The 27,252-nt window shown below is 40.2% G+C and overlaps 1 protein-coding gene across 7 annotated transcripts in view; it reads left to right on the forward strand.

Annotated features, from left to right (window-relative positions):
- The window catches only part of CYRIA (CYFIP related Rac1 interactor A), a 53,511-nt gene that overhangs the window by 10,964 nt on the left and 15,295 nt on the right, over positions 1-27,252 (forward strand). For 2 of the 7 annotated variants that reach the window (XM_075201409.1, XM_075201406.1), the window contains exons 2-3: positions 5,754-5,819; positions 22,585-22,664. In XM_075201409.1, the coding sequence (XP_075057510.1) occupies positions 22,595-22,664 (70 nt within the window). In that variant the 5' untranslated portion in view covers positions 5,754-5,819; positions 22,585-22,594. Of the gene's footprint in view, positions 1-5,417; positions 5,500-5,753; positions 5,820-18,938; positions 18,994-22,584; positions 22,665-22,856; positions 22,937-27,252 lie in introns of those variants that run through there. The other 5 variants (XM_075201408.1, XM_075201402.1, XM_075201407.1 and 2 more) reach the window with 4 other exon arrangements.

Consider the following 27,252-nt stretch of genomic DNA (forward strand, 5'->3'; position numbering starts at 1 on the left):
ACACTGGGTAATACATACAGACAGAGAGGTTAGAGAACCCTGCTCGAAAGCTTACAATCTATAGGACAATGGGAGTTAGAAACACAAGGGCATGTGCTACATTTTAAACTGCTACATGTTAAACAGTTTTAAAAATAAGAAAACAAAAATCCTTAAATGTGTGCTTATCCTCTAATTCACAAATGTTCACATTATCATGAAAAACACTTGTATGAAACGCCTGTGAGTCGGGTATTTTTCAGGCATAGGAGAAGTCCTATTTCATTGTCATGAAGACTTACAAATCTATATTGCCATTGATATATTCAGAATAAAGGTTTTCTACTGAAAATCGCTTCAGAATCCTGGAGGTAAATTTATCCATCTGCAGGTTTGAAAAAGTGGAGATGTTGCCTATAGCAACCAATCAGATTCTAGTTATCATTTCTTTACTACATTCTACAAAATGACAGCTATTATCTGACTGGTTGCTGTTGGCAACATCTCCACTTTTTCAAACCCGCAGTTTTTTAAATTTACCCCCTAGTGTAAAAAAGTAAAACAAAGAAATGGTTCATTTAAACATACTGCATACCTCTAATCTGTGCTTGTGTGCATTAAAAACTAAAAGTGATCCAGAGATATACTGTGCCTAGGTTGTCATATCTGTCTGAGGAATCCATGTTTGCCTTTCATTCTTTTATTCTTTAAAAACCACTGATACGGTCTGTGGTAGATTATTACTGAGAGATTGGAACGTTTGAGTGGTTACTTGCCCTTTAAGCTGCTTCATCGTGGACCAAAAGGATATATGATTTCCTGTGTTTACAAATGTCCTATGTATCTTGTTACAGGAACAATAGGGAGAAAACCTGAACTGAAGGCCTAGGAGCGACTCATTTATCATTAGGTGGTTCCTATACGCTGGGCTTCAGTTTCCGCTTGCCACTCACCCTGGAGCTGTGGGTGGCTGGTTTACTAGACAACGGCTGCATTTCAATGAGTCGGTAGTTAATGTTTCATACTGGTTACATTGTGCATAGCTCAATATTATTATATAAAGACTGCACTCCTCCTCCTATCGATATTATGTGCTTCCTCTCCCCCCTTTCCCCAGCATTTTGCAGAGTGGTCACGTGGTGCGGAGACCGGCCTATCACAATCGGTCTTTATAACCTAAAGCAGAGGATAAGTCAGAGCAGGGTATAGAGGGGTTTGTTAGGTTGCTGGTGGCCTGTTGCCTACAACTGTCTATAACAATGCTAAATGTTCTTCTGTTGCATCACTCTGAGCAGTAGAGTAGGGTGTGCATGAAAGCCTAAAGCTTGGTAGGCGTTACTGATTGGTGAGCAAGTACTCTAGGGAACGCTAATATTGATGTGTATTCAAAAGCCGCAGTAACAGGTTTTCTGCCTCCCAGCTGCTCACTAAGGATCCAATCCATCTCATCACTGCAATTTCTTGTAATTGTGATCCAACGCTAGCTGACGTACTGGCTAGCAATAGGTCATTATTATCAGTGATCTATCAGAGGAGAGTTGAATCCAAGACCTGATTATCCAGTAGGCTGACTAGGCTGCAGCCTAGGGCAACAAGGCTTTTGGGGGGGGGGGGTTGGGTCGTAAAATTTGATTTTAATGAAAATGAAATGAGTGACAAAGATTTATGTGACCCTTTGAAAAAGCCATGTGTACCTGAGTTTCAAAATCACGGGACCACAAACATTTAGGGGGGGAGATTGGGGATGGGATAGGGGTACTGGAATTTAAATTAAGGATGAGTTAGGTTTTACATACCACATATTAGCCTGGTGTAGAAAGCGAAGAGGCACTTACAGCGTATTAGACTAGGGTACCCTGGCTGGATCAGCTGGCTTCCGGTGACATGCCACCTCTCTGGGCTCTAGAAAGTCCCAAGTTTTTATGCCAAGTTTTTATGCCCACCCCAATGGGAAAATACCATTTCTGTATTGAGTTATATAGCAGTCCTATTGGTCAGGTGCCTGTAACCTGAATCCATCACTGACTGGTTCCAGCAATAGCAGAAGGGTCCGTGGGCTGCCATCCGTGCCACTTATAGACGGAATCTCGGGGATGCACGGTGGCCAAGTGGTTAGCACTTCTGCCTCACAGCACTGGGGTCATGAGTTCAATTCCTGACCATGGCCTTATCTGTGTGGAGTTTGTATGTTCTCCCCGTGTTTGCGTGGGTTTCCTCTGGGTGCTCCGGTTTCCTCCCACACTCCAAAAACATACTGGCAGGTTACTTGGCTGCTATCAAAATTGACCTTAGTCTCTCTGTGTATGTGTATGTTAGGGAATTTAGACTGTAAGCTCCAATGGGGCAGGGACTGATGTCAGTGAGTTCTCTGTACAGCGCTGCGGAATCAGTGGCGCTATATAAATAATGGTGATGATGGTAATCATTGGTGTCTGTAACCAGCTTTTTATTCTGTCCTGAATGGAGTATTGTGTGTTTAGCCAGTGATGGTCCCCCTATGTGTGACACCTTTCCTCATGTTTCTACATTTGACTATGGTTTACGTAATCCATTCTTTAGTTAGGCATGTCTGTCTGTTGTACTGTTGTACATGCCTATGTATTACTCAGCATTGCGTATGCTTGTGATCATTGATGTCACACTTTGTTTTGTTTTTTTTTAAAGTAAAAATAAATAAAGCATACACAGAATGAGTACTTGTATAATGTTACATACTTTAGGAGATACTTGACTCCATTTTAAGGTGTAAAGATTTAAAAAACTAAGTTGATAAACCCTGGTCTAGAGGATATTCATATAATCATAAATTTTTCAGCTTGTTTCATGAGCCATACTTTTATTGTCTTTGTAAGGGGGCTTTTAAGTAGTACATTTAATTTCCCATTACATAAATCCTTTTACTAGTGACCTTGACATTTGACCCCCTATGAAAGTTAGTGTGTCTTGATGATCTTATTAATGTAAGTTAATGTACTGCACCGTGTCTTGTCAGCATTGGTAGTTACCTTGTAAATGAACATGAGATTATTAATATTATTTAAAAGGCACTTCCAAATTCTGCTGTACAGTGGGCAAAAAATGTAGAGATCCAACAAGCAAAGGCAAAATGCAGAACATTCTAAAATCATAATTACATATTCTGCTCCATTACTTAGTATTCGTGCAAAGTATAGAACAGGCAATAGGCCTAATACAGTGTATAAATAGTAGATGGTCTGTTTAAAATAGTGTTGTCTTCTCCTTTATTAATCAAATGTAGAAACTATGCTGTGACCTTTTTCTGTGCCCCGATTCTCCCCCCCCCCCCCCCCCCATGTAATAAGTGATCACGCTTCGATATCATAGGCGTGTAAGAACATACCTGTAACGTTTACACCATCTACATAGAAATGTGGCATCCTTAAGACAAAGTATGTAGATAGGGCTGTGGCTTTATCACCCTGCTGTAAAATCGTTGCTTTGTGTGATGCTTTCTCTGAGGGTTTCTGTCATCTGATGAATCACATTTGCACCTTTATGGCTGCTGCACATAATACGAACTGCATGCAAAGCTGCAGAACACGGTTATGGATGTACCGCGGTGTTACACATCTACAAGGGGCTGCAACCTATTAGTAATCTGACATGTATTATTGGTTTAGAGCAGTGTGTTCTAGTTGTGTATCATATACTAGATGAAATGCCTCACTCTCTCCCTCCCTTCATTACCAGCACATAGGTCATTTGAAATAATGATTTTTTTTATTTTCAATCTTCGTTATGCTTGCATATAAAGCATATTGCCTCACTCGTAATAACTGTAGAACGCAAACAAGAGTAATACTACAGCAAAAAGTCAAGAACCTCTGCCCTGTTCAGAATAATAAATAAACCAAAAAATATGTTGTTTTTGTGTGTGTGCTGAATTCTTTATAGTGCTATGACTAGTGTGTGTGTGTGTGTATATATATATATATATTATATTATATGTTAACCCGTGCATGATACTCATGCATTCTAGTCAAATCAAGCTACTTAAGGTGTTAAAAAGTTCTTGTCATGCATTTGGGGCTAGCCCAGGCCCTCCTCAGGGAAGAGCGTTACTTCCCGACACAAGCGCCCTTTTTTAACGTGGTTTTGTCCACATGTCACCCACCTCATCATTCTTTCTCTATCACTTCATCCTTCATCTTCATCGCCACATCCTTAATCTCCATCGTCTTACTGTTCTAAAACCTCTCGATACACAACGTTTCTGCTAAACACCTTATCGCTGTGCTCAATCAGTCTTCTTGAAGGGCAGTATTCATAACCTGCACTTTCACATCACTGCTTCTCCGTACTCGTGAAAATGCGACATACAATTGTCCATGACCAAACACAGACTCTGATAAATAAATACCCACACGGTCAAGAGTTTGAGCCCTCACTGGTAAATTTAGCCTTTACTACCCCTCCCACGGGGGAAGGGGGGATGATGGAAGTTAACTGACTTCACTATTATAATTTTTTTGTCAAATAATGTCAGTATACCAAATTTTAGGTCAATTGGATGAGTCCTTTCTGAGAAAATAGTTTTTTCCACACACACACTAACACACGCCGCTAGGCTTATATATATTAGATGTTTTTTTATTTTTTTTTGGTCAATGCATATATGTTGTCTTTGGGTAAACTAGAAAACATGTACAGTTTCCATTATTTTTAAATGGCTTTGAAAAGTTATCTGATCGGCCATTAAAGATATATATTTTTTTTTTGCCTTCAGCCCAGAATGGAGTTTCTCAATAAGCGATTGGTATATAAATGTAGCCTAATGATGGAGCATGGGATACATAAAATGCTATAGATTCCTGGAGGTGGAATCGTCTTACACGGCACACTAATGATCTGCTAATTAATTATGACTGGGAGCCCCCTGGTATTAGCTGTCTGTACACGGCAGGCTTAGGTAGCCCAGATGGATAGTGTATCGTGTTCCCTGACTCGCATTGCTAACGACGGCAGCAAGACTGCTTGTGTCTGACTACAGAGATGGTAATTGCACATTCTCAATTGTTTCTATGGCGATTATAAGATTGTAAATGGGCATTGGAATATCTTCTGTGCCAAGGCTGGGATCATATCATCTTAGTCACCAATTGCACTGGGCATTGTCCTTTTTGCTGTGTGTGATGTGCGGGCCTCTCCCCATGTGTGCGATGCTGTTTCTGTGTGTGCTGATATGCTGCATGGATTCTCAGTTGATAAAGGATGATTCTAGTGCCATGTGAGAGATTTCATGACCATATATGGTAACTGCCATAGGCAAGCACTTTCTATTGGGACTGTTTGATTGTCACTAGGGTTACCTACTGATCCTCCTCCTGGTGACATTATTTTTTCGTTCCCCCCCCCCCCCCTTATGGAAGGACGTTGAGTGAATTAGTGTTCAGCGTGTGAACAAGTGGCTGCATTGTACAGCTTGCAGCACACGCATCAGGATATAGCTATTTTATTGTAACCAAAAGAAGGAGCTGAATTAAAATCTGCGGATTAAAGGTATTGATTTACATTGATCTGCTCCATTAACATGCAAGCTATAGAGATGGCCTATCTATTGGACTGCTAATGGTTTTTTCTGACTAACGATTATATAAACAAAATATATCATTTAGCTAACACTGAGAGTGATTATTGTTAAATATTGCATTATTTACACTGTTTTTGGGGGGATGGGTAATAGACTCAATGCTTTTTGTTGTCTTTGACAAATATTTCTGGAATACATGTCTTAAAAATATGTCTTTTCACAGGTGTGCGGACCTCATGTTAAGAGTGGAAATCATTTGAAGCGTTCATCCATATATCCGGTGGAAAAGGTACATCTCCCTTATATTTCACGTACTGTAATTATTCATGTTCTGGAAGTTAAACTGAACGGGGCAGAACCAGGCGAAAGTTACATGCTCTGTTTTAAAAAATGTTCTGGACACCTATCTGAATGTATTAAATGTCACTTAGAAGTCCGAGGTCTAATCTGCCCACGCAGGCAGCGATTTCATCTTGGATATTTATAAAACCAATCTTACCTGATGCCTCAGTGTTCTGTAGGCCCAAAGCAATCGTCTCATAAAAGACAAAAACAAGTGGGATGGTCAGTTTTGTCCGGGAGTGACCACATGACACTGATGGCTGTAAACATTGTGTTCAGGATGGATAGCAGAATTGGACAGATCCAGAAGTTTGGCCGTGTTCCGTGCTAGTGACATACTATTGTCCATAGTCTTAGTCACTTTTGAAATAAATATATTCAATGTTTAGCTCTTTTGATCATTCTCACGGTATTTGTAGTTTACAGGGGAAGTAAACTTGTTGGACATTACATGTTGTTCTGCATATTAAAGGATAACTCTACCCAAAACTTGAATAGACTATTCTGATACCTGAAGATTACTTGCATGTGGTCTGTAGCACGTCTGGTGTTGCTTGTTTGGTATACTGCCTATATAAATATATACCAGGAGTGCGGAGAGAGTCTCTCTGATGGGGCTCTCTTCGCTTATGTCAGACTAGTCGTCTTCAGCTAGGCAGCTGGTTGGCTACTGACAGTACTAGATTTTGGCATACTTGCTGGATTGCGTCATCACTGGACCCAAAATAATTTCTTTGGCGGCACAGTGGTTAGCATTGTTGCCTCGCCGCACAGGCAATGGGTTTGATTCCGACCAGTGCCCTACCTCTGCTGCATTTGTATGTCCTCCCTGTGTATGTATGGGTTTCCTTTAGTACTCCTGTTTCCTCTAACATTCCCAAGACTTATTGGTAGGTTTATTGGCTTATGATAACACCGATCTGTGTGTGTCTGTTAAGGAAATAGATTGTAAGTTCCTTTGGGGCAAGAACTTACGTGAATGATTTAGATGTCCTTGCAAATCGCTGGACAATATGTAGGTGCTAAGTAAATAAAGATTTAAAGGTTAATTTTGTTTTGGAATCAGATCTAACTATGTATGTTCCACCAAACTGTTGTTTAAAATACAAGTTGTATAAGAATACCTGTAAAGGTTGCCCTACACGTAACCTGATCGCAGAGTGGCTGGATCTGTGTTGTCCAGTTTGGCCATGGTCAGTCAAATTGGACAGATCTGACAGTCAGGGCAAGTGGTTGGGTCTTATGAGCCTCCGTTCGGCCAGCCGATTACTGGAGACAGACAACTGCATTTTAGGACAGGACCTTCTGGGTTTCAATCAACTTTTGATTATCATTGGTGGTTGCTCTGGCTTTATCCAGATGAAGATTCTGGGCTAATTTGGTCTGAATCCGCCAGATGGGTCATCAAAATCCTCTGTTTGTCTCTGTTATCAACCATTTTTCTTTGCAAAAAATGGGCAGCAGAGGATTGCTGCCATATCCTTCACGGAGATTGTTTGCAAAAATCAAGCGGTTAGGAAAATCTCCGACCAGCATCGAAAATGATCAAATTTTATTTTCGGTTCCTGAATCTTTTACGTATGTATTTGAATATTACTTTAAACAAGGCAATTGTGTTTAGTAAAAAAAAGCAAAAGCAAAGGATTGCACCCATGACATGACAATATGGCGCAAGTCCAAAATTTGCACTTCGACAAACCAAAGTCTAAACCGATCAGTATGGTTGGACTGCTAGAGTATTGTACAAATCACTATTAAAGAAGTTTGAAATAAGCATTGGCTTTATTAAACATACGATATGCTTCTGTTTCCTTCTATTGATAGTAGGAAAGAACTGGGGAACAATGAATGGGTATTGGACAGAAGTTTAATAAATTAGCACAATTAATGTATATCTCAATCTTTCAAAAACTGAATTAATAATATTCCCACCCAAAAACAGAAGCTTCCTGCCTGACATTTCTATTTCTGTTGATAACATGACCATAAATCTCACCCCACAAGCTCGCTGCCTAGGTGTAATCCTTGACTCACAACTGTCATTTATTCCCCACATCAACTCTATATCTAAATCATGTTACATACACCTAAAGAACATTTCCAGAATACGCTCATATCTCACACAAGACACAGTAAAAACCTTCGTTCATACACTCCTCACATCCTGCATTGACTATTGTAATTCCCTCCTTACTGGTCTTCCCAAAATCAGACTTGAACCCCTACAATCTATTTTGCACGCAGCGGCTAGATTGGTTTTCCGTGCAAACTGTTCTTCCTCTGCTGAGTCTCTTCCACTCTCACATCCTACCATTCCCGGTTACAGGACCCACTTTGTGGAATTCCCTCCCTCGCACAGTAAGACTTTCCTCTAGTCTTCAAACCTTCAAGCGTTCTCTGAAAACCCTCCTATTCAGACAAGCTAATGATATTTCTCAACCACCACCTTAATCTCCCTAGATTACCCTATTACCACCCTCTACACAGCTAACACAAGACAACAACCCTCTGACCAACATTGCCACACACACAGCCCACTCAATGCTTTTACCTTTGCATTCTAGCTGGTCCATTGTGCAATATGATGTAGCACATGCCCCTGTGTTTCAAACTCCCATTGTCTCATAGATTGTAAGCTTGCGAGCAGGGTTCTCTTACCTCTCTGTCTGTATGTATTGCCCAGTATTGTATTATAAATGTTTGTTCCCAATTGTAAAGCGCTACGGAATTTGTTGGCGCTATATAAATAGATGATGATGAATTAATGGATATCTCCATAGTGTTCCCCACTGTGATTAATTCAACGTTTTGTCTCATTCTGGTAGTAAAGGTCACAATTATAGTACAGGGCATGTACGTACGTACGTACGTACGTACATGCACTGTTATCTTTGATAAATAGTCATTGTGATCTGTTCTTGACAACTGTGATTCTTAATGTCCTACACAGTAATTCTGATGTTTTGTTTATATTAATCATACTTCTAAATTCGTCAGATAGATAGTGGGCAAATCTGCCTCTTAAGTCTGCGGTACACAATAAAGGCATTTAAAGGGGTCCTCTACCCTTGTACAGATTGAACTACCTAGGCTTTTGTCTTGGTAGAGGTAACAAATTACACAACCTCTAACCCTAAGTATTCAAGATAAAAAGATCCCAAACCGTGCCATACTGTAAATAAGAGTAATTACCAAGGTGTTCCGTGGTGTTGGAACAATACAGTCTCAGAAGTTAGTGCACTTGTCAGTAAGTGACTGACACTTGTCCTACAGAGTACTGTGCATCTTTTCTCCTCTGTGCTATGTGCCGCCCTCCTGGCCTAATGTCATTCCATTCTCCGTGTCCTCTAACCCACGCTGCAGCTTGTTACTGGGAGGACAACAAGTGCTGTTTGTTAAGCCCCTACATGGATTTTAATGCTTTTTGAGAGCCCTCATTATGATGATCTTATTTTCTTGTTCTGCTGACTGCACAATGTGGGAGAGCGCGCACTTCCCCCTAATTTAATGCCAAGTCCCCTTCCTGTGTCTGTGTATGACAGATCTGTGTTACACATGTTCTGTTTCACCCACCACAATATTTAGTTAGATCTGTTGCTGCCGTTCCACCTCTGTGTGCGCTGTCAGACATTTGCTCATCATTTTGGCAGGAACTACTGCTAAAACCCATGAAATGCCACTGTAATTTGTAAGGGGCCGCTCCCAAGGCTGTCTCTAATTTAAATTATGGCTACACAGCAAGAAGCTCTGTGGAATAGTACCTGCTGAAAAGGGCAAATGCTGAACTGGTGGTTTCTGGTTTGGTGTTCTGTAGCGTCTGCTAGAGACACTAGAACAGTGTTGGCTAACCTGTGACACTCCAGGTGTTGTGAAACTACAAGTCCCAGCATGCCTTGCTAATAGCAGCTTATTGCTGGAGGGGTATGCTGGGACTTGTAGTTTCACAACACCTGGAGTGTCACAGGTTAGCCAACACTGCACTAGAAGATTGTGTTCTAAAGTGGCTGCTTCTCACTTTCACATGAAAACCCTAATTCTCAGTCTTCTGGAGATTAATACACACGTGATGGGAGAATTCTAAATCTCCACAAACCATGTTCCTGGATTCCATGAATTGCTGTTGCAATTCCACTGAGGTTCTGACTGGCCATTCGAGGACTTGTCCATCATTTATGGAAGCATTTCTCCCTTGATTTTCAGTGTTCCTGACCGGCTCTCCGCTGGCATCTTGGTAAGCTCACCCACGAGAGGCACCAACGTTACAGCTGCCTGTATCCTCTAGTGGCATAGAGGAGCGCTGTAACACACTATTCCAGGGACCCACCGCATCGTTACTACGGTTTAGTTCAGTATGTTAAAATAAATTACTAACATTTTATGTTCATTTCTATTCTGAAAAGACTCAATGGGTCAGTCTTACAAATAGGAGATCCTGTCCAACTTGTTAAGTTGTTAAGCAAAGTAAACAGCAGGTGAAGAATCTGCCTCTAGTGACTAAATCGCATGTAGTCCTCGACGTCCACCATATAATTTGCCAACCTCTAATGTTAGAGAGAGAGAGAGAGTTACCCAATGAAATAAATTGACCTTTCAGCTCTATAAAGTCTCATTTAGTGGAATGGGGACTCCACCTCTCTAAGGGAGAGATTCAATTAGAAAAAAAATGCACATTGTTTTTCAATTAGAAAAAAATGTGCCTGTGGAGGCACCGTGTGTGTTTTTTTTTTGTGTTTTTTTTTTAGTGAAATATTTGCCCACTTTTGTTCATGCCTCATAGAGCTGAGAGCAAAAATGGGCCGATATTTTTACCGTACTACTGGAAAAAGTGCGGCTAATTGAATCTGCCCTAAAGGTGGACACCTACTTTGTCTACCCAGGAATCCACTGATGATAAACAGTACATAGTTAGCATGTTGGACTCTGGTGCCGCCCAGTCCAATATGGAGTCAGCTTGGTTACCTTACACTGACTCTGAAGGGACCAATGACCCCCTAAGCTAAACAAACTGAAAAGAATACAGCTCTGGTGACTCTGCAGCATCCACATGACTCTGCCTTTGGGAGGAATAAATAATTATAGTATACAGTATGGTATCTTGTTAACTACACTGTGACTAGTGTCTAAACAAAAAAAACTGAGAACCCTGACTACAGATTTATTTGCAGTGTTCTACTAATCATAAACGTGCCTCACTTTCTAGATTCATATATGTTCATACTAAGAGTTCTTTCCTCAAACAGAAAGTATCCGTCTGATAAACCCTGTGAGGTTTATCTAATATGTTGGTGCTGTCAGATATTGGCATTCATTACCTTCCATAGCCTGCTCATCTCTGGTTGCTTCCTTTGCTGTTTGTACCATCTTATTAAATAATCCTTATTACCCATGTAAGTAGTTCTGATGTCCGGTTTTAATATTTCCATCATTTGCATTACTACATAAAAGATAATGGACACAAAGCTCTCTTGTGTTTCTGTGAGCGGCTCAGTCTGTAGGGGAACAATCGGACCTTATTTCAGGGAGTTAAATGTTCACAAACAGGGAGCGAGCGGACGCTGCGTTTTACTGGGGTTTCCCGCGTGGAATGTCAGCGTGTTTACAGTCTGCTCACTTTGATTGTTTCCACCTTTTCTACATTTGGCTCTGAAGAACGCCCTCCGAACACTGGCAAACAATAGAATCAGGAGTTACAGCAAATCCCAAAGGTCAGCTTGTTATACAGCCGCTACGGCGTCAACACGAATGTCCTAGATGGACGAGCAGTGGACTATAAACTATTAATACTGCTTCACAGTCAGGAAATCCTGGAGCTACGCTTCTCTGCTTGTGAAGTGGCACAGATGGGAAATAATAAACCTTTTTAAGAGACTGAGGGGTAGATTGATCAGTACTTCTAAAAAGGAAAAGTGGAGGTGTTGCCCATAGCAACCAATCAGATTCTAGCTATCAAGTTCTAGAATGATAAAGGATAGCTAGGATCTGATTGGTTGCTATGGGCAACTCCAGCATTTTTCCTTTTTAAAAGCTTTCATAAATCTACCCCTGAGAGACTCTCTACTGTTAAGCTGGTCATATGTGTTAAGATCTGATTTAAACCTAACTGTAAGAAGAATCATAACATGTGTAGGTGACAGTGTATTAAAAACAATCCGGCATAGACCTCCGAGTCGCTCAATAATACCATTGGGAATGTTGGGAAAGTTTAATCTGAAGTGGTTGAATTAAAGTTCTTTGATTATTATAATATATGAATCGATCGTGTATTCTTACTTTTGCCTTGAACTGCGCAATCTCGCACAAAATGCCAAATAAAATCTAAATGTGATTTTGAAACTGCATTATATATTTTTTGATGTAGGGAAGTGTCCTGCAATCGAGTTTCCAAAATTAAATGTTGCTTTTTTGTGTTTCTTGTTGTTTAGTTAATGCAGATTTACATACTACCCTGTGTGACATATTTGGCGGACATGTATGTGTTGGGACTTTCAGGCTGAATGGCTGGATCCGTTGGGGGACACAGAGCACGATCAGACAATAAGCCGTCTGGAGCAAGCACAGAGATCCCTAGTCGTCATAATCATCAACATTTATTTTTATAGTGCCAGCAGATTCTGTAGCGCCTTAGACTAATTACGTGGCTGCATGTAGTTTCCAGTGCCATTAACTGTACAGAGACGAGCGGTACACTTGCACTGAGGTATAAATATTATATAAAGCATATAACAGATTTATTTATTTATTATGCTGTATTTAAAAAAAATAACACAGTATACTTTTAATTGTAAAACCAAATATTCCTCCTTACATTCCTGTTTTGCTGCATACATAGAGCTGACAGGTACCCTAACTAGTTTGATAACGCTGATGTAATAGGTTTGACCTAACGTACAAGATGATCCTTTATGAAGAGACCTCTCTTATTGCACTGTAAATCATGACCGTTATCCCTTTAAGGCTGATAACGCTAAAAGAAGGGCGGTTTAGTCCTTGCTTTACCCAACCTGGAAGGTGCGTAAAGTAGGTCATGAAAATGGATTCATCATTTTGATCAAAAAATAAGTAAATTAGTATTCGTGGAGGGAATTCTTTTTTTCTAATGTGCTTTCAAGTTCTTGTTTTTAGGCCACTGAATAACCAGGAGTCCTCACAGGCGAGATGCATAGCTTGTAGCAATAAAAAGGTGATCACTGTTTTGAGTATGTTGGTCCCATTGTATGGGACACGGTACGTGTGTTTGAGAGTTATATAGTCTCTCTGTATACTGGATGATGTAGTATCTTAGGCTCGGTGACCTTTTTGCTGTTTAGTGGACAATATGGCTAAAAGGTCTGACGGGCTGTTGACCTCAACCCTTGTCTCAGGAAATCTTATTACGGATTACATTGTGGGTCCCAGTGGAGGTACACCTACATGATTGTTATTTTGGGGGAGTGCACCAACGCTTATGGAGAGTTCTCTGGCGGTGGAGAAACCCCTTTAAAGTGTGGGAGGGAGGGATTAGAAAAGAGAGAGAAGGTCATCTGTGTGTCCCTGGTGAAGAAGTTGCTGGGGGGGGGCGTGCGACAACTGAGTACACAGGTACTTAAAACTCAAATTCCCCAGCAGCACATTAAAAATTTATTTGGATGCTCTCTTGTCCATTTTACAATGGATTTCTTTATGGCAGAATGTGACTGCCCCAGGGTATCTTTACACTGTACAGCACCTGTTACCGAGAGACTTCTGGTCAAGTACTAAGGGCAGATGCTGCCCTTAATGGACACACTTCACTTTTAAATAATATATTTGCGTGTGTTCTTGTTAATTTAGGCATAACTGCTTATTTTGTTTTGCCTATTTTACAGGACAGGGAGTGGCTCTTTCCTACGTCAAGACGCTTGTTCATAGTACACGTCTAAAAGGAGAGGGGGTAGCATAGGACCTTGTTGGGCTCCTGGCAACTTATAATTCTGTATACGTGTGTTTGAGATAAGACGTAGGATAACATCGGTGGGTGAGAGCGATTCCTGTAAAGGAAATATTGGTGCACTTCTGCCTTATCGCCAAGCAGGAATTATAATGTTAGAATTGAATCCCATTAATGCTGCACCCGTAGATCCAGTTAGGAGCTGACCGGCCAACAGTTATTCAGATATATTCAGATTTGTTGGCAAATAAAGCCCTATATGCCCTTTTTGAAGGAAAAAATATTGCTGAGAAACATGTTTCAATTGAAATCTGCATCACACCCCTGAAAAAGTATATTTTTATAGGTAAGACATGTCTGCTGACTGTCACACGCACCATGACAAAATACATTTATATTTGAAATGATCCAACAGAGAAGAAGAAATTGCCTACTGAGCTTCTCTTAAGTTGCTCTTTGTAGATTCTTAGGGGGGGGGGGGATTCAATCCTCAAATTATCCGTGCGTGGTACCTCGAACCGCCACGAGAAACCTTGCATGATTTTTTTTTTTTACATAAGTAATGCTCATTTTTGCTCATGCGCCATAGAGGTACAAGCAAAAATGAGCATTACTTTTTACTGTAGTAACGATAAATAAAATAAAGCATGTCCGTGATGTTCTTAATAACAAAGCAGAGAATTGAATCTGCCCCCTTTTAGTGTGGTGTTCAATGACATATGTTTATGAACATCAGTTGTTTATATGTTGGTGTTTTTTTTTTTCGTTTTGACCCTGACAATATTCGGTGATTGTTAATTATAGGGGAACAACTTGAGGGGGAAAAAAAAAAATCACTTGATTAGCGTGGTTTAGTCTGCATGGCCTATAGGCAACATATATATCTGACATTACAGGGTTTAAATATTAGAGAAGTATATATTATTTTGTTCGTTGTAAACCAGCACATAATAAGCTATGTCCCCGTGTATGTCAAGATGTGAAATCACAATGTAGAACAGTATTTGTTTTCTGATTGGAAGTTGATATTGAAGCAAGTAATTGAACAGTGGTTGTTGCTGGTTAACACTGTGCTGCACTGTTAATCACGATAAACATATTGGCATATGGTGAGGCATCTAGAAGTAGCAGGTGTAAATAATTTATATTGTAATATTACACTGAAAACGCAAGGAGTACATCTCTGTGCGCTATCTAAATTTGTTAGCCAGTTGCTCCACCTGGTGGACACTTTTATTTAAATTGTGGTATTTTAATTTTATTAGAGAGAAATTGGTGCGTGTTGTGGATAGTTATGAAATGTTTCTATCGAGGGTTCAGTATGAAGAAAGGTGAGGGGGGGGGGGGCAAAATACATACTTAAAAACTGCAAAACAAAATTGTAGATCATTCTTACAGCATTTTAATGTTGCACAAATGTGTTGAACACTTATCACTCTCTGATTTACTCACTTTGCATGAGGTGGATTTAATCTCTCTATAATTTTGCAAGTTTACATTAAGTTATAGCCATCACCTAGTCACAGTTGTGGAAGCCATTTTATGGGCTGAACCATTGTTCATGAGGGTGGCTGGAAACTAGCACTTCATCAAACTCACTGGTGCGCACACACAGAATGCGTATACTGTATCCCCATGAATATTGGTCCAGCCCACAACATGGCTGCTCTGACTATTTGTAGTCAATCGGCAATTACCATTCAGGTTTTGTAGTTCTTTTCAAATGTTGCACTTCATTCAGCAAACAGCAAGGGGGCAGCAGATGACAAGCAATAGATCTCCATTGACATTTTAGTCTCCTATATTCATGTGAACTATATTACAGGAGTTAATGTCTGTGAGTATTAAACGTCTCCTTCTCAGGAAATCCTTGGAGTACCATTGCAGGGTTGTCAAAACAGCTGCACAATGTCTGCTTATATGTGTGTTTAGCTTTGCTGGCTGCACAATACCTTGCTTTGTACAATACAGCTTTATAGTTGGATTGTCTTTTTTTCTTTGCAGAGACTGCAAGTAATATTTATTGTAAAACATTTCACATATGATTAATTACAAAGCCAATTAGCAGATGTTTTCAGATATTAAATTGTGCATTAAGTGTATTTGGCAGTGCCTGCGTGCATCAAAGTCTTTACAGAATGCACTTTATACATCCTTATTATAATTTATAGAATAACTAGTAATGCGATAAAGGGATAATGTTGGAATTATCCAGTTGCTACTGGAAAGTTGCAGAAAATAAGTTTCAAGTTAATTATTCCTTTACAGGTTATATACAGCTGTAACAAGTGTTTTTGGGTAACCCATATTAAAAAAATTTTTTTCGTGGGCTCCCCAATAACAAAGTCCATTTAAGTTGAAATTCCTGCTACCTCATGTAAAAGATACTAATAGTCACATAAATGTGTTTTAGGGAATATACACACGTGCTGTAAGATCCGTGTAATGAATGCCAAACAAGCTTGGTTAAAAAAACATTAAAGTTAGAAAAGTAGAGGGCCAAAAACAGACCCTTGTACTCAACAGATAGTGGGAGGGGAGGATGTGCCAAAGGTAAAGACACTAACGGAGCGGTTCAATTGGTAGGAAGTGAACCAGGAAACACTTGTCACTAAGGCCAATAGAGTGGGAGGTGTGTAGGAGAAAAGGGAGATCATCCATGTCAGATGCAGCAGAGAGGTCCAGGAGAAATCATCCTTAGGGGCAAATTTACTAAACTGTGGGTTTTGAAAAAGTGGAGATGTTGCCTATAGCAACCAATCAGATTCTAGTAATTATTTAGTACATTCTACAAAATGACAGTTAGAATCTGATTGGTTGCTATAGGCAACATCTACACATTTTCAAACCCGCAGTTTAGTAAATATTCCTCTTAGACTTGGTTGTAAGTAGAGAATTGATCACTTTCGGTGGAATGTTGGGGTCAGAAGTCTGACTGCAGAGAGTGAGGGGAGAGAGAGTGAGGCAGACGATTGGACATAAGTTGTTCAAGTAGTTTGGACACAGACGGGAGGAGAGAAGTAGGGCGGTAGTTGGACAGAGGCTAATTCAAGAGGTGGTTTATTTAAAATGGGTGAGATGAGAATGTGTTTAAAGCAGGAGGGAAATGTGCCAGTGGACAGACGAGGGGAGTTAGACTCCCTGGGTGGGGGGGCTCCAGCGATGGGAGGGAACAGGTTGTATGAGATGAGCGCAGAAACTTCATCCTTGGTTGTTGGAGAGCGTGACCTGAGGGTGGATTGGGGAGTGTAGGTGGGGGGTGGGTATTTGACATGGGCAATATCTTAAAAAATTGTGGCTATTTTGTCATTAAGTAGATGGTAAAATCATGGGCTGTGCGGGAGGAAGAGGGAGGAGGTGGCAAAGAGGTGACGTGGGTTAGATGACTGGGTGGATAATATGCATATTGCACTGTGCCACGGCTCAGCTTTCAGATGCATTAATAACATGTTTCATAGATGTTGATGGGTAACAGTAATTTAACCTCTTCACTGTGTAGCCTTATATGTGAGTCCCCATAAAGGGCACAACCTCCATGCAGTTTTCAGGCTAAAAGACTGTCCTTCAACTGAAGTACAAACAGCCTGAAGTGTAAAAGAGAAATAATTCTCTTCACTGTATCTGAAATCCGTTCTGATTTTACAGATATCTTTCTAGCTATCACTGGTAGATCTTGTTTAGAAGACTACTTTTATTTTAGGTTTGTTTTCAATCCTAGATTTCAAACGCTGGCTTCCTATAATTCCAGCTTGTGATGCTCCTGGCTTAGTTGGATTAGTGAGAGTCTATATCAGTCTGTTTTTACTGCTTTTGCTCATCTAAAGGGAGCAACGTTTATAGACTGATAAAACTTCGTCATATAGGTGCATCTGTTTAACATACTTATCCTATAATTATATACCCGGTTACTTGTATCCAGTCGCTGGGTCCAAACTGAGGAAAAATGCGCTCTCCACGGCAGCCAAGGCATTGTGGGTAATTGATAGCTGCCTGAATGGACAGGACCTGTGTCCAATCAAATGCTGTGTTACAGATGGCCTATATGCTCAGTGCCAGTAGCACAAGAGCTCTTCCTAGTTCCTGCTGCAGGAAATGGGTAATGACAGGGATCGGGGACAGGTAGACCTTGACCCATGAGATGGGCACTATTGTATCAGAAGTAGTAGTAATTGGATAGGGCACCTTGTAGGGTTGTGGATCCTGTTGGTTTCCCGTCTTACTTACCACTGATGCGCCATTTTCCACATCCATTGGGATGTGTGTAGCGCTGCGGAATTAGTGGTGCTATATAAATGGTGATGATGATAACTAACAAAATCTGTGACGTACCTTGAGGTGCTAATGCTGTGTGAGGTTCTTGTAGAGCAGTGCTGGGCAACCTGATGCAATTCTGCATGGGCCGACCTCTGACCTTCAAAAGGGCCGCACATTATCCGTCATCTCCGTAATAAGTTAAGCCCGTGTATTTAATCAAAAACAGAGACACCTTTTCTGTAAATACACAGATCAGCAGGCATTTTAATGCAAGTGTTGCAAACACTAACAAACAAACCTGCCTTTCATGAAGGAAGGACCTGGGGGCCACAGGTGATGACTCGGAGGGCCACATGTGGCCCATCAGTGTTGTAGAGACACAATGAGTTACCTCTCAAATCAATAAAATAGAGAGTAACAAAAATAAATGTGGTAATATTTTTACTTTGTTTGACAACCATTAAAAAAAAAATAAACCTATTTTTCCTAATTGTGCACCTTTTAAATCTGTGAGCAAATATGTTCCTATGTTTCCTCTTTTCCCTTTGTGCTTGGACTGCTGACATGGTTACGACTTGAATGCTGCGATTCATACCGGCTGTACAGTGTACAAAGTTGTGGTCCTGCTGTGGTTAGCAGAAGAAACGCGTGGAGATTCGACTTTAACCAATTTCATTGCACACCGTTGAGACCTCGTACTCATGGGCGTATGATTTAGGAAACCCTTCTCATGCCATCTGACGCACTCCACAGTCACTGCTAGAAAAGCTCATTGAGTTCAGGATCTGCCTACTTAGCAGGAGAAGCCGCAGTCTCCAGCTCCTGTCTGCAGCGTAATGTGTCCACGTTTATTGCATTTACAATCTCTAGGCATTTACTAAACAAACGTGTGCATTTAATTCACAGGACTGGGCTAATCACATAACCAGCCAGCCCCAGGAGACCCCGTGTTTGGCAGAAGGTAAACAAATTCCTTTCACTGGCTCTCACAATTCAGATAATGTTACATATTGTGCACATATATTAACAGAAAATAAAAACAAGTTTTGTTTAACCAGACAAGTGCGTTCATTTTCCCTTTCAGAATCGTATATGCTGGGTATGTTCAAGTTACTTGCAAGTTATAATAAAATAAACTGAACCTTGGATACACTGTGCGCCGTTTCTTAGTGGGAAGTTTTTATTATAGAACACTGGCATCGTCCTAGTTATCAGTATTAAGTTGATTTTCCTACCTTACTGTTTGTTTAGTTAATCAAGCCGGCATCTGCTGTAGCAAAATCTAGGTAAAAATTTAGTAAGATGCAGTTCGAGTGCTCAGACCCTAGCCAAAAAAACCCTCACCCACAGAATATAATTTTTTTTGGCTAGGGTCTGAGCACTCAAACTGCATCTTACACACTTACACACACACACACACACACACACACACACACACACACACACACACACACACACACACACGTGTGTGTGACTGGCAAAAAAAGCACATCATCATCACCATTTATTTATATAGCGCCACTGATTTTGCAGCACTGTACACACTCACTCGCTCGCATCAATCCCTGCTCCATTGGAGCTTACAGTCTAAATTCTCTAACATACACACACTGACAGAGAGAGGCTATTTTGGTCAATTTTGATTGCAGCCGATTAACCTACCAGTAAGTGTTTTGGAGTGTGGGATGAAACCGGAGCACCCGGAGGAAACCCACGCAAACACGGGGAGAGCATACAAACTCCTCACAGATAAGGCCATGGTCGGGAATTGAACTCATGACCCCAGTGCTGTGAGGCAGAAGTGCTAACCACTGAGCCACCGTGCTGCCCACCAGGGGCAATTTAGCCAATTAAACTAGCCTGAGAATAAACTGGAACATCCAGAAATAGGGAAAGGACATATAAACGCTACTTTAAATTGGAATCAAACCCAAGACACTGCTGGTGTGAGAAGCGTGCTAACCACTATGCTGCCAAATATATATGCCAGACATGACATGGATAGTTTATTGCTTAGTAGTAAGGATCCTGGGTGCCCTCTCTGCTCCCTCTGGTGCTAGATGGGGGCAGTATTATGAACACCAGCGGTGTCATTGGATGCCACGCCCAAGGTCCTCCCCAGTCCCCATGCCATCGAGAGTTGAGTAGACTCAGTCCTCCTATAGCGCTCCAGCTGCTGTGGAACCACATGTCCCAGCATTCTAGATATCATTTATCAGTTGGAAGCCCTGCATGACTTCTAATGGAAGAAAAATTACATTCTTTTTTGATTTTTTTCAGTGGGGATTAATGGAGTACTGGGGAAAAGTAACTGCTATTTTTGAAGTCTAATTTTGACCAAGTGATTTGGAAACGCTGGGTCTTTCGTTCTATGGAATTGCTGTCTGCAGTTACCTGAATACAAATAGTTCTGATACAACAATATTGTGATAATGTCAGTGAAATAGAGATGACCTAGTCCAGGATTGTGTAATGTTATGTAGTAGAAATACCTCCAGTCTAGTAATCACGGACTCGGGAAGCAAAAGGATCCTCTAATAATGGGCACTAGTCTGTGTAAAGCTAGAAGGGTTTTGTGGAAGAGATTAATAAGTGGTGTCCTCTCTGCCCGGTTCTCTGTCACTACATGTCTAACGCAGCAGCCTTCTTGTGACGGAACCTCGTATGAATGTGTGGGAGAGAATGCTGCTTATTATACTAATATCTTTAGAGCGCTAGGAAAGGGGAAAGCACTGTGTGCTGATGTCATATGTCCAGTTACTAAGGGTATAAAGAGCATTGCGGATCAGGATGCCGGATTTAGGGTGCAGTACCTGCAATATTTGTATCTCCTCATTATAGTTATACAATATGTTTTAGGTTTATTTACCCTACGTCTAAACCTCACGTTTGCATTACTTCTTTAATATGATTTTATTTTTCTCTTGCAATCAGAAACAAATTTGCTTTGTGTTTGTTTTATATATTTTATGTTTTTTTTTTTTTGTTTTTTTTTATTGGTCTAATATGCTTGTATTGAAGGGTCACAATGAGAACTGGTAAAACCTATGCAACCCGAATGCGCAAAAAAAAATCTGAATAACTTGTGGTCTGGCTTTTCATCCAATCCGGTGGGTCCCCCGATGCCGGTTGCAGTTCGCCATGCTGTTGTGTTTACTGTTGGTCAATAAGTTGCCGGACTGTGACAGACATCAGGGGACCTTCCTCATTGGACGGAACATCAGACCCAAGGTTTGTAGTCTTTTGGTTTATCTTTAAATTATGTTTTGGGTAGAGTTATCCTTAGTGCTTCAAGTAACTAGACTCAAGAGCTCACGCCTACGAGGTAAAACAATCATGTGTTACCAGTGTATGTGCAGCTAGGATGCAGGGTTGTACTGAGATCGTTAATCTCCATGGGGAACACTGGTTCGGTGTCCGTATACTGGGCACATCAAACACAATAAGAGTGGATGCCAGGTGTGCCATGCATTTAGGAAACCTCTTTCGTAGCGAACAACCATCTCTACAGTGACACCTGGTGGTGGACACAGCTAACTGCAACGCATGTAAACACTACTGCTTTACCTAGTGTGTAAGAGCTTTATGTTTTTGTGCTGTGTGTATGTATATTTTACACTTCTTTCACAGGGTTGTAATTTAAGAATTGTCGCTCCAGTCTTGCACGCCTAAGATAAAGGATTTTTTTCCAGTTTACATGAGCTATTTATTCCCTTGTATACACCTTCCTACAACTTTGAAATACATTTGATAAATCTTTCAAGTTTCCTTGGATGTTGTGTTGCCATGTATTTATATATTCTGGTAGTTTATTTGTGTTGCTCTTTTGATAGGACATAGCTCTGATTGGATACAATTATAGCCAGAGAGGAGCTTTGTGTTAAAGTAAATATAGAAGGATGCCAGTAAAAATAAAAAAAAAATATTGTGTTGTAGTTACTAATATTTGTAGAAGAAAATGTACAAGCCAATAAATTAAAGCAGCAATCCTATATAGAAATTGTTCTTCTTTAAATAGCAAGTTAAGTACATTTTAAACCTGCGTCTGGTCATTTTTGTCTGCCTCCTTGCCAAACAGAGAGCTTTTGAAAAGGAGATAAAGAAAAGTGGCTGCCAGATACACAGTGAGTCTGTTACACTCCTCTGCATGCAGTGTGTTGGCAGAGTGGGGAGAAGGAGAATATTACAGTGCAGATAGAGCTCCATTGCATTCTCTGCTCACTACATCATGTGCAATGTGACTGTGGTTGTCATGGTAGCCCATACTCTGAATCAAAAATAGTAGCCTGAAGAAGAAAAAAAATAAACAAGGGAAACCACCTTCTTATAACCTGCCACAGTGATGTATGTGTTAAACAAAACAAAAAAAAACTAACCACTGATTATTTTATGGGATTGCTGCTCTAAACTTCTCTGCAGGTTGATAACCCCTCTTTTTAAGTTTACTTTTTAAATTTTAAACTCTTGGGGAAGTGTAACAATCCTGCTCGTTTTCAATAGTCTTTGATTTATGCATTGATAATTGTGTACTGTTTTGTATTGCATCCACCAGGTTTACTGGGATGGGTAATCTACTTAAGGTGCTAACCAGGGAAATTGAAAATTATCCACATTTTTTCCTGGATTTTGAAAGTAAGTTTAATGAAGGTATCACAAGACAGTAGGTGTTCACCCTTCCTCTCTTCCTGGGCTGAGCTGATGAGGTGTTGGAATGGAACGTGTCCTCTTTGCACTGGAGATGGCCATCTGCTTGCATGTTACTTTATATCTCACCCACTTAGCACCTCTTTCCTTTTTTTCTCTCCTCCCTTTTCTATTTTTCAGGAGCCAAATGGGAAATCTTTTAAAAGTTCTTACATGCACAGAGCTTGATCAGGGACCAAACTTTTTCCTTGACTTTGAAAGTGAGCACACCTCTTGCTTAGCTGTGATGTCTAACACCACTTTGCATGTGATCTGCAGCATGTCGTCTTAAGATTTGCAAACAATCTAGATGTCGTAGAATTCTACATGTCAAAGTAAAATTGTGTGTTGTGTTATCTATTCATGTGTTTAAAATATCACAAAAGACCACAATTTTAAGGGGCCACTAAACCCAAAAGATTATATTTTTCATATATGCGTTGTGAAGATAAGAAGTAAAGGATTACCTGCCCACTCCATTAGACAGCTGCGATACCTCTCAAATCTTTAGCACAGTGTCCTAATGAGATTTCGTACAGGTTCGAAAGCAGAGACTGCAGTTGTTTAAGCTGCTATGACATCACAGGCTCTGCCATTGTGTACAAACCCACAGACCCACAAAGTGCAAGTCAGTAAAACTGCCAGTCACTCTGTATCTGCTCTGTTGGAGAACAATCTCCCTCCTAACATGGCAGCCTGCTGCAGACAAGTGAAAGAGCATACGGTGGACTTATTTAGTAAAATACAAGCACACCAGGCTTTTAAAGCATATTAATTATCCGGCTCCATAATACATAGCCATAATACAAAGCCTTTTTTTTTAATTTTTTTAAGCCATATACTTTTATCATCAGACAGCGGCTTATTTGTGTTGTCTGGGATACAGCACAAAGCTGCTCTCTGTATAAAATTGTACAATCACCTTTATCTGGACAGCAATTATCATGCACCAGTCACAGACGATGCTGGATCCTTTATAATGTACTGCTAGGAGGTGACTGGGTATTGTCACTGCACAGCTTTTAGGGCTAGTAAGAGTGACCCATCCCTGGCCTCACCAGGGAGAGACCATAGTATTGAAGTTCCTGATAACTCCCTACCCACTAATAAACACATGACTAGGTAAAATACTACATTTACTCAGATTAACTAGTAAGTCGTCATACCGACATGTTGGTAACTTTGACTTGCCATATATGTATTTTAAAAAATTCTAAGTTGTTGCAAATCTATTTCCAGTGCATGTGTGTGTTTAGTAGATTAGCAGTGTTTGGTGTTTTTCATTATACAGTATGGTCCATAAGTGTTGGAAACACCATTTTTAAATAAATGTAAAAATTAGTCTTGCATCCAAGATGGCTGACTTCAAGATGGCCGCCATACTGGCCACATACCCTATAAAGTTTTCCACCACACCCAGATACCCAGATCATATGTGTAGACACCAGATAAATATTGCCTCACTCATTTCCGTTTTAAAAGGGTGTTTCCACGCTTATGGACCACTAGCACTTAAAAGATCTATTCAAAAGTTGTGCCTGGTTCTTAATTGGTTTTGTTGCTGATAGGAGGAAAAAAATAAATAAAGAACTAGACATCGAGATACAATAAGAACTGGCATAAACTTTTTTTTTTTTTTCTTTTAAACTTGAAAAGGGACGTATTTGTTTACTTTTTTTTTTTATTTGTTATATTTTCTTGTGATCCTATTGAGTGAGACTTCTGTGCAGCTATATTGTGTCTTAACTAATCTGCATGTCTAACATGGCTATTAGCGGTGCTTCAAATACTGTCTATCATTTGATTTATTTTTTCTGCTGCGTTGAATCAACAAAATCTGACCTGTTGTAAAGAAAATGAATTAATTTGCAGTTAATCATTTTGAAATGTCTAAAACATATGTACTCATTTTATTGAAATCCACCCCCCGTTGAATAGCAATAAAATTAAATTAATGGCCTTTCCATATAGACACTATTGCAGTTACCAGACTTTGGCTTAGATTAAAGCTCTCTCTGCCCTGCCCTCCACATACAGCCAGTCTCATATGTCCCATCATGTGATAGTTTAAATTCCCCAGTACGGAAAGTTTTGATTGTTATATGGGAGAGATTTATTACTATCGTCAGGGAGCTGTTAATAAAGGCAAATTTTTATACTTTAAATGTCAGTGTTGCCAATCAAAGTCAGTTAACTCGATATCTTATTCATGAATTAGCAGTGATCTCCTTGGTGGAACAGAATTAAGAGACCTTTTTTGTTGCGCCAGTTTTTGAAATCTGGTGCAAAGAATTCAGGTTAGCCCACCGCTCTGAGGAATTAGATGGGGAGGTATTTCAGGCAGGGGTCTCTTTCCTATTGTATTCATGTTTGATATCCCAGTTTATTTGTAGTTTTATGCTGTAAGATGCTGTGTACATTTGTGGCCCCATAAGTAATAAACTATACATATAGGATAAGGGTGGTTAGTTGGCACAAGGCTATAAAGGAAGACAGACACAATTGCTGCCAAGAACCCTAACTATGTCTAGGACAGTTAGTGCACGGTACCATGGACTCAGCAGTTTTTCAAGGTGCCTGAAAACTTAGTCTGTTTTATACCTTGCAGATGACTGCTTACATGGGTTATGAATCTAAACACTTCACAGTGATGACAGCTTATTGAATAGCAACAGTCCCAGCACAAAACACTGTTCCTTTTTTTTTTTTTTTTTTTTGTCAATGATTCATTCTTAGAATTAAGTGAATTTCAAAGCTGAGTTATATTTAATTTGATGAGCCAAGTGTCAGATTAGATCTTTGAACGATCAATCAGAAATACTGTGTTGTGCATATAGTCAGACAGTGTAGGAAATCTTTCCCTGCCATAGATTAAGTGCTAGTAGGGAATCTCTGCTTATACGCTCACAGACTCCTATTCCCATAACCCAAGGTGCATTTTTATTTACCATCCAGGAGACTGGCTCCAGAGCACAGGTCCCTGTCATTTACAAAGGAAAGTACTGTTTTGATCGAAGCTCATTAAGGTTAGGGGCACCTGAAGCCTACCCTAACCCTCCACCCCAACTAAAACTCCATTATTAGTACAAACCAAAAGTCTATCTCTAATGACGGGTAGATGTGCTTGATACGAATGGCGTTCAGGTTCATGAGCGCTATCTCCTGCTCACACCCACATCCATTAAGTTGCACAGGCTCATCTTTAGACCTAAAAAAAAATTCTATATACCAAATGTAGATTCTACCTGATAAGCCTTTACTTTGATTTAGATTGGACTAGACATAAAGGCAAAAAATAGCTCATAGTGCCTAATTTATAAATCAATCTGTTCCGTTTTAGGTTCAGAAGGAAATCTCTTGTTGGCTTGTTGTGAAAAATAAATGGCCAAGCCAGCAGAATGAACGAAATATTTAGACACTTAAAGTAAGAAAGTTCTGTTCATCAACTAGTAGTTCCCAACTAATCTTAATTAGAAAATATATAATTTAATCTATAAATCCAATGAAATGTACTTTTTTTTGTTTTGTTTTTGGATTAAGTCTTTCTGGGCTTCTTGGCAACGGTAGAGAGAGAGATTTGACAATGTTACCCGAGGAGTGTTCTCGTCAGAATGCCGGAGTTGTTCCAAGCTCGGGACGGACAGCCAAGTTTCTCCGACAATATTAATACAGTGTTTCACGTGTGGGTTCAGACTGTTTCTGTCCTAAAAAGCACCTCCAGACCGTTTTATTATTTTTAAAACACGCAGTTCTTAATTTTATTCAGACTATTGGCATCAAGCATAGGCACGTTGCAGAGAACAGCATTCACTATGTATTGGGAGTGATCTCTGCTCCGGGGATTCGGTCCGCCCTCTGCAGGCGCTGCTGAATGAAACAGACTAACGTATTCAGTTGTTAATTCTTTTTGCCAAGAGTATGCTGCTCCTGAATATTGTGTTTATGCAGCTAACGATTGGGGATTCCCAACTGAGATCATTGGCTGTGAACAGTAGCGGAGTAGTTTTTGTTTTTTTTTGCACTTCCCACCATTGTCCAAAAATCACTGGCAGCCCAGCTTGCTCACATACCCCGACGCGCAGCTGTCAGCACCAGATGATCTTCTTTTACTATAGGTTTGTTTTCTTTCTGGTAAGAATTATCCTCCAGAACATGTTTCCAAGAGCACTTTTTTTTTCCCTGTCTGCAAAATCTAATGTTACTGCTTTTGCAATTGCAAAGCCAATTCTTGTACATATAGCTTAAAAGATTGTTAAAATAGAACCAAGTCCAACATGAAATACATAGGTGTCCGTGTTCACACCGTGTATTTCAATTGTATTCTACACTTGCCATTAGCGGAGTGCCAACTATTGCCTTGTTATCAGCCATGTTAGACTTGGGACAGATTCAATTAGCCGCAAGGTCCTGCCGGATATCTCCTTGGTGCGTGGCTGCACCCCTAGCAGGCTAATGCAGTACAGTAATCTTATATTTCCACACAAGTCTGAGACGCGAGAACAGATTAGCGGCTATTTCTGTAAAAATAACAACACGA

The sequence above is a fragment of the Mixophyes fleayi genome, chromosome 3 (genome assembly GCF_038048845.1).
Source record: "Mixophyes fleayi isolate aMixFle1 chromosome 3, aMixFle1.hap1, whole genome shotgun sequence".
Classification (NCBI taxonomy): Eukaryota; Metazoa; Chordata; class Amphibia; order Anura; family Limnodynastidae; genus Mixophyes; species Mixophyes fleayi.